General features: G+C 38.9%; 1 protein-coding gene across 2 annotated transcripts; it reads left to right on the plus strand.

The window, feature by feature from the left end:
- Window positions 1-3,988: 3,988 nt before the first annotated feature.
- elf3 (E74-like factor 3 (ets domain transcription factor, epithelial-specific)) lies at window positions 3,989-8,222 on the plus strand (the record flags this gene model as incomplete). 2 transcript variants are annotated; one of them, XM_079156460.1, is made up of 9 exons in its annotated part: window positions 3,989-4,129; window positions 4,302-4,453; window positions 5,104-5,337; window positions 5,594-5,692; window positions 5,781-5,915; window positions 6,012-6,098; window positions 6,198-6,317; window positions 6,535-6,730; window positions 7,262-8,222. In XM_079156460.1, 8 exons carry the CDS (start codon window positions 4,309-4,311, stop codon window positions 7,371-7,373), a joined length of 1,128 nt encoding a protein of 375 aa, XP_079012586.1. In that variant the 3' UTR covers window positions 7,374-8,222. The 2 variants fall into 2 exon arrangements, with proteins under 2 accessions (XP_079012586.1, XP_079012585.1); XM_079156459.1 differs by lacking the exon at window positions 3,989-4,129 and having other exon boundaries at window positions 4,291-4,453.
- Between the last annotated feature and the right edge of the window lie 591 nt (window positions 8,223-8,813).

Consider the following 8,813-nt stretch of genomic DNA (forward strand, 5'->3'; position numbering starts at 1 on the left):
AAGGTCTTAAGAGCATCCTGACCAAATTTGAAGTTGATCGCATAAATTCTGTAGGAGGAGTTTGTTACAGTGCAAAGGCTGAAAAATGCAAAAAGTGACAAAAAAGCAAAAAATCGCAGGTTTACTGTAGCGCCCCCTAGTGGTTGAATGCAAAGTAAATATCAGGGTATGTTGCAGGATGAGATGTGCACATATGCTGTAAATTTGGTGATTTTAGGACAAATGGTTGAGAAGTTATGTCTATTGATATATAAGCCACGCCCCTAAGAAGTTTATTGGTCCATATCCTTTCAATACAAAGAGATATCAAAAGGTTTTGATGAGAGATCCAATAATGATCCACTGCAAGTCTTGTATCAATCGAACCAAGCGTGTAGGAGGAGTTTGGAAAAATGGCTTTTCACAAAATTCAAAATGGCGGAAAATTTCGTTAGATGGAGTTCATGGGTCTGAGAGGCTTTTTTGTAGAGCTAGCGGAGGTGGATATGTGTGTCGAATTTCAAGTAAATTGGATATACTGGCCAAGGGGCTTTGCCGGTCCAACTTCTAGGGGGCGCTAGAGAGCCATTTCTTTACACACATATGCAACCAATATCAGATGGCTATTTTCACTAGGCCTGACAAGTGTGCAAACTTTGGTGAGTTTTCGAGTATGGCAAGCACCCCAAATATGTGCCCGATGTATTATGTATATTAAAATTTCAATAGGGCCTTCGCGGCCCGACGCTGTCGGTTGCTCGGGCCCTAATAATAATTCCTACAGTTTCAATAGGGACCTTGCCGCCCGATGTTGTCGGTGCTCGGGCCCTAATAAATAAAATAATGCACCAACACTTTTGCTGCATCCATCTGTAACCATGACACTGACCAGATGATTCCAGTTGCTGTTCAATGAAGGTTGCCACCTCAGCAACATCGGTTTTATTCTTTCTCCGCCAGAGCTGCTTCTTGCTGAAAATCCTTTCAAGGGTGCGTTTTGTTTTGTACAATCCCATGTGAAACAGCAAGCAATTTAAGTATTTCATCTGTTGTAAAGCAACATTTAAAGTAGTCTTCAATGTACTCACAATCCATTTCTATGTCAAATGTAGGGTAACCTATGCCAAAGAGCTGCTTCTATGACTATTGTGTTAAAGTATCTTATCATTTCTCTTTTTTTTATAAATTGAAAAAAATAATATATACATATGGATTTTTTTGTTCTGATTCTGGTGGATATGGGCTTCCATAGTTTCTTGACTTATGTTGCAAAAAAAAAACAGTGAGCTCAGAAGACAAAAAAATCAAAGTATACTTACGTCAACATATATAGTATAATAAAATATATGTGGCCATATATAAGAGTTTCATGAGGGTTATTCTTTGAAATACTTTTTCCTTGATATTTCTCTTCTTGATTGTTGTTGCTTTTTTGCTTTGTTTTGTACTATAGGCTATAGATAATGCTTAAAATGTACCAACCAAAGACGCAGTTGGGTTTTAATATCTGAATTTAATTTCTAGTTTTCTCACCACCAAAACTTCATAATGGTTTATAGACCTCAGTTACAACTCTCTATAGCTTCACACCTAGTCTTTTTAAAGGCACACAAACATTATATGTGGAAAGCCCCTCCATTCAGCAACAGGCCAGGTGTAGAACAGTAAAGAAAGGCAGTGAAAAAAGACAGCCAGTGATGAAATATTTTGCCTGTTAGTCCCCAGGCCATTGAAAGCTGGTGCCTCGTCAGAAAGCAAAAACCTGAGGGGCTGCATTCTACGCTAAGCTTTTCCTCTCACATGCTGTAAAAACAGGGTGTGAGTGATGTTGTGAAATTTCGGGGAAAACATTTGAAGGTTTGCCGGTCACTACTGGTTGAAACAAATTCCAAAAGCCAATACTGAATGGGATTATATGAAAAAGGTATGCAACAATTGTGAAAACTGTGTTTTAATAAATGTATCATCTCGATGTCATCTTATTATAAAACACAAAAAGCAGCACATTAACTGTAATTAGGGATACTTTTCTATACGCTGCTGCTGCTTTTGAAAATAATCGGTGTCAAAAAGATAAGATTTACATCCACTTGTAAATTTGACAATTATTTGATTAATTTATTCATAGAATTTCAGTAATACAATTTGTTTTGTTTTTCCAAAACACTTAACAGCTTAAGCATTTGTCAGCTGTACCCCATGCCTTTTCCCCTTCAACTCTAGACATAATTACACTTACACAGCCATAAGTGCTGTAGTACAGCTGTAAATTGCAACAAATTGTAAAATTCCAAAACCTTACTTGAAGCAACGAGTGCCTTAGTAATGAAGCCTGATTTTTTTGTCTATAAGTTGTAAACGTGTATACCACACTACACTACTTGTGGCAAGAGGAGCTTGTGTACTCTTAATTGTGATGATCTGTTTTTACTGCAGCTGTACCAATAGGTCCTCCGCTCCGACTTCGTTGGTGCTCGGGCCCTAATAACATCATCAAAAGAACAATAGGTCCTCCGCCACTAAAACATGCATGTATAAAATGCACCCATAATCCCAGACTGATACGTTGGCTTCTACAATGCAGAGAAAAATATGCTTTAATACCATCAAAGAAACCAATAATTTTCCTTGAAATGCTCACCTCAACCAAGATACCTGTACTCTGTGACTCTTTTTATGTTTGTGATGTTCTTTGTAGAGATGATGATATTATCATTGTCACTATTTTTGGCTCTGGATAGCTGAGCCGACAATCAATTCTCAGAATTTGAATCCACCATTAACGAAAAATCGAAATCAGTACTTAAATCACGCAACATTTACTGTTTTTGACACTAAAATAACACTGACTGAGTAACTATTCATTTTTTCAATATACTGCAAGTGGATTTTTGTATTAACACAAACTGAAACCAACAATTGCAAAAGAAGTAGAAAATGAAGCGAAAATGTTATAGTGTATTTATTAATGCACTGTGTCTAGTCTGTGTAATTGTAATGTAGTTATGGTCTCAAACATGCTACAATTGTTGAAAAGCCAAGTAAGAGCAATCACTGTAAGGAAATCTGAGAGCCCTGACCTCAACCCCATTCCAACACCTTGGCGATTAACTAGAGTGTAGCCAGATCATATCACCCAACATCACATTATTGTTGGATTTATGCTTTGGTGGCTTAATGGAAGCAAATCCCTGCAGCCAGATTCCAAAATCCTGTGGCCATCTCAGAGATTAAGCGGCTGCAATATTCGATTGTCCACATACGTTTGGTCAGGAAGTGTACCAGCTGATTGATTTTACCCATATTTTATCAGAACATTGTTTATGTATGGTAGCAGTAGAATGTGTAGTAGGTGTGTTAGGCAGCTGATCAGTAACCACTAGGGACCAGTAGTGAGCCACAAGTTTCAGAGATTTACTGCAGTACAGAAACCTGAAGCCCTCTCTGTGCAACATGATACCTGAACAGCCCTCCTAAAGGGTGTGTACTGTCTTTCTCACTGTAAGGATACAATTATTATCAACATTCCACTTGTTCACCTTTGCCCTGAGTTTTGTGTCTGTGTTTTTCTCAATTTAGTCTCCCCTCAGGGTTTATCTGAGCATGTAAGTGTGGATAAACATTCCATAACCCTAAAGATGAGCAGGTGCTGTATACAAATATATAAATTGTGACCTTCCACACAAGTCATTTTAAAACTCATTTTTAAAATCCTGTAATGCATTTCAAACGTATGTAATAACGCAAAGTAACCTATAAAAGCTAAGCCAGTCTATTAATATAATATAACCCCAACTGATGATGAGAAAGAGAGAGAAAAAACTTTGAGAGAATAGCAGAGCAGGTTTGTTTTGTTGATCAAGTTCTCAGGAACAGGGAGGAGAAGGAGGGTTGGAGGTGTGGCTAGTTGCAGGTGGAATTCCCCTGAACTCACCTGCGTCCATCCCCCACTCCTTTACAGGAGTATAAAGCTCCACAGGTAGTTTATACAGCAACAGGTGCATCTCTGCCTCAGAGACAAAGGTTACAAAGAGAACATGCAGAGGAGAGCACTGATACTTGAACAGTGGAAATTATAAAATACAAGAACTGCGGATTGTCTTAAGAGCAAAATTCCTTTGCATCATATTGTGGCTCGTGCTGTAATCAGGTAAAATACATTAGTTAACTATTTATTGGAAATGTTACAGTGGTCCTAATGTTACAGAATTTGATCGTTACAAAACTAGATGACAACAAACAAATGTGTTCATTATATATAACTTCTCTTTGAATTGAAAGCAGCTCTTGGCATGTAAACAAGTAACTTCTATGTTTCTTAGTGTCTCCATGTCATCGCCGTGCCTCAGCAGCATCTTGACTCATGCCAACCTTACCATGTATCAGACTGGTATCCCTGATGTCCGGCAGCAGCAGCCCAGTGTGCTGCCCAGCATCAACACCCTGCAGATCAGCAATTCAGCATACAACATTGGTAAGGGGGACACCAACTGTTTTTGTGAACCTAATTTCTGTCTTGTCATTGCTATAAGATTCAATTGTGTGATCTGTGTCAGACCAAAGATTTGAAATTGTGTAGTGTCTTTCTTGGCTGTGAAACCTTTGTTAGCCATTATAGTTCAGTCTGAGTTTCGTGGGCAGTTTCAACTAAAGACTAATCTCTACGTAAACATGATCCTTTATTTTCAAACTTCAGCCGGTGGGACTTTTAGCTCACTGAACTTTGCTTTGACCTCATTTAGACACTGTTGGCTCAATCATTTACCAGGCCAATGTTTAACTCAGCATAACCGTCAAACAGGAGAATGCTGCCACCTCATAGTTGAAACAGCGAAGACTTTATTTGTCTGACCTTAGAGACACAAATCCAGACCCGGTGATGATGCAGACTGGTATCAGTCCACATCACTGATGGCTGGGCAGGGGACACATGTTGCAGTACATTAAACAAGCAATTTTTTTTACATTTTTGTAGTTTACAAGAGACAATTGAACTTAATTGTCTCACTGCCATATATAGATAGAAATGCTCAATGATGGTCAGTGCAACTAGTGCAAAGAGAGATCATTCCATACACACATCCCATAGTTACTATCAAGTATTTCATGTCTCTCTCTTTGCAGGTCAGTGGTACAGGCATATTAACCCTTACTGCTGGACAGCAGACAACGTTCTGGAGTGGATCAGCGACCACGTAGAGAGCACCAAGTTTGATGCAAGCACCCTGAGTTTGGCCTACTGCGCCATGGATGGCCCTGCTCTCTGCCAAATGAACCTAGAAGAAATCATCGTGGTCTTTGGCACACAGCTTGGCCTACACCTCCACCAGAGTCTGGAGGAACACAAGACCAAATTTGGTAAAACTGCATCTGTAATGGGGAATGGTTTGTAGAAATTCTGAGCTGAAATTGAACCATATATGAATATATATGGTTAAATTTGTTATTTGATTGCTGGACAGCAATTGCAATACAAAGATTTTAGTAAGTCAAGGGTTGGCCTCTGTTCAGGCAAAAGACAGGCAATGTAGTTCCATGCATATGCTTTGCTGGAATTTTCTTTTGCTGTTATATGTTACAGCTAACACAATCATGTTTCATCTCATCATGTTAGAGCTGTCAGGACCAGAGCTGAATGAAACCTGCCAGCTCCTTGACAACTTCCTGGACAACTTAAACTTCCCTTTGCTCAGCACCATTAAATTTGGCGAAGGTACATATTTTATAGTAATGTTACATATTAGCATAAATAAATATTGTGTTGAAATCATAGGGCTAATGTTGCAACTCGCTACCAACAGCAGAAGGAGCTGTCAACAAGAGAGAGTTTGACTACAGGGATGATTATAATTTCACTAGTCTTGCCATGGAACCCAAGACACCTCTGGGAGACACTGAGTACCTGTCTGACAGCGAGTACAGCTCCTCCTCCAACAGTCAGTATTTCATTCTCATCATATTGCTCAACTCTTCTGCCTCTCAGTTTCTTAATGCTGTATATCTGAAACATGTCTCTCATGTTGGTGGCTCAGGTGGCATGTTTGACTCCTCAAGCCTTGACTCACTGGAGTCTGGCAGTGGCGAATCAGACCCGGAGTTCTCCTATCCTGCTATTTCAAGTGAGTAGCAAGCATCATTGTTTGTAAGGTTCTTTTCACAGTCTCAGCCATGTCAGTGAGATTAAGTAAATGTCTTACAATTAACTGTTGTCTTGACAGAGGTACACATCAAAACAGAAAAAGGAGAGTCTCGACTAAAGCGACCACGTGGGCGACCTCCCAAGGTCAGCAGAGAGCATACCAGCAGCATTTATGACAATCCCAAAAAAAAAAAACACGGTAAGGCCATGTTTGGAGAATCAGTAATGTCATTCATCATGTAAAACACTGTTCAAAAAGGCCTCTGTACATGAACACTGCTGAACTGTTTTACAGATTCTACTTTGCATCATAACCAGGCAACAGTCATATCTATTTGATTTGCCTGCTTATTCATATAGATCCATGCACATACAAACACACATTTAGCTAATTGTGCCACACCGTTTGTCTGCAGCACCCCGAGGAACTCACTTATGGGAATTCATAAGGGACATTCTGATCCACCCTGAGAGGAACCAGGGCCTGATGAAGTGGGAGGACCGTCGTGAGGGTGTCTTTAAGTTCCTCAAGTCTGAGGCTGTAGCTCAAATGTGGGGCCAGAAGAAGAAGAACAGCAGCATGACATACGAGAAACTCAGCCGTGCCATGAGGTGAGTTCATGTAGCAGCTAAAAGAGTTTGATGTAGAAATTCCAGCTATTTCATCAGCTTTTCATTGGATCTGCCTGGATCTCAAATTAAGTTTTTACTGTACATGGTTCAGAAGTTCAAGAGTCTAGAATTGTGTCAAGATGTGTTTTTTTTCTGTTTGCATAAGATGTTTCAACATAGACAACCATCCAAGACGGTGTAGCTTTATCTTGTTAGGCAGAATTTCAAGTGATTTACCACACCCTAGTTTGTAATACAAGCTTCTTGTTCTAACTTTGAAGTATTTAACTTCAGTTGACAAAGCTCCTCCAAAGCCACAGACACTAGGAAAGTCTCAGTAATAATTTCTTTGATTGGTCGATTGACCTTTACCCCTTTAAGCCTGGTCTGGCCACTAATGGAAGAATATTGTGAAAGAGACAAAAACATTTACTAACAAGTGCTTTGAATTAATGAAGTTCATCAGATGATGAAGGGAACTGCATACTTTGTGTCTTAAACCTGTACTAACTAAATCCCCTCCTCCCTCAGGTATTACTATAAGAGGGAGATCTTGGAGCGAGTTGATGGCCGTAGGCTCGTTTACAAATTTGGAAAGAACTCCAGTGGCTGGAAGATTGAAGAGATTGGCATGGGCATATGAGGCATCCATCACCAAATGGGTGGAAACAAAAAAGCCAATCAGAGCTGTAGTTAAGGAACTAGAATCATTTGTGTGGCTTGTCTGAGAAAAAAAAAGAAAAAAAATTTCTTCCCATGATGTTTAAGACACTAACTTCCTCTTAGAAGGAAGGTGTTGCAGAAAATGTAAGCCAGTGTTTTTGGCTCTAGTAGGTTTTATGAACCAATATTAATGTTGTGTTTTTGTTTGTCACTGCAGAAACTATGTGTGCAGTAACTAAAATGGACATCGTTTTGGATGCTTGTGAATTTCTGTAAGCACATATAGGCTAAAAAAGCTAACTTTTTACTATTGTACAGAATTAACTCTGGTGTTTGTTTTTAAGTTTCTTTAGTGATGCAGGACTACTTCATCCTAATCTGTCACTATATAATTTGTTTGGGTATAAGGGCATTAATGACTGTATTGTGACACTGGAAATGTTATAGTCCTCTCTTTCTTACTTTCATATATTGCTGTTGTTATTCTAAAAGGGTGAACATTTCACCATCAGTTTTCCATGTTAATTTAAAAACAGTTGTGGAGCTGAATGTAGAGACATATTTGTAAAAGTATTATTCTGGTAAATTCTATGTTATGGACAAAAACAGAAGAGAGAGAACAACAGTTAAATAATTAATATTACTTCACATTAATACAGCAACAATGTACACTACATGCTGGTGCATGTTGGTTTCACTTATTTTACATTTTGTACACACAATGTAAAGAGTAAAAAGTAGTTTCTGAGTAACTATATCGCAAATCTTATATGATCTCCTGTAAAAAAAAGTTTGTATTAATCATTCATAAAATCAGTTCCACATTGTTTTTCTGATCTATTTTTATATGTAATTAGGCCCCGAGCAGGAAGTCGGACGTTTTTGGACCATTTCAAGGCGCTGTAGTGTGTGATGGTCACAGAAATGCGTGATCCTGTCACCCAGAGTCCTGCCAGTACCAGGAAACACCATTTAACTCGTGCATGCAGTGTATGATGGTCACAGAAATGCATGAAATGCGTGAATTTGCAAAGGCCCAAACAAGATTAATTGTGATTTTGACACTTTGCTGTCAATCCACTTTACATTACAGTCATTTTAGCTGACACTTTTATCCAAAGCAACTTGCTGTAGATCATACCGTACTACGGGAGCAATTTTGGGGTTAAGCGTCATAAATAAACCGTCAACCCTCTGATTGAAAGACGGTCCTGCTCTCCACTCAGCCACAGGTTTCTTTTATTGATTGGCCAGCAATCACAAAAATGGATGAAAGCTGAGCCATTTTCCCCTGGTCAATATCAAATAGATTAAATTGTAAATTTACCAGCTTACTAAATAATCATGAGCAAATTAATACAACTACTATGTTAATAGGCTACTCCGCAACTAGGCTTGTGTTTACAAACATTTTGTAGGC

Source organism: Pholis gunnellus (genome assembly GCF_910591455.1).
Source record: "Pholis gunnellus genome assembly, chromosome: 3".
NCBI lineage: Eukaryota > Metazoa > Chordata > Actinopteri > Perciformes > Pholidae > Pholis > Pholis gunnellus.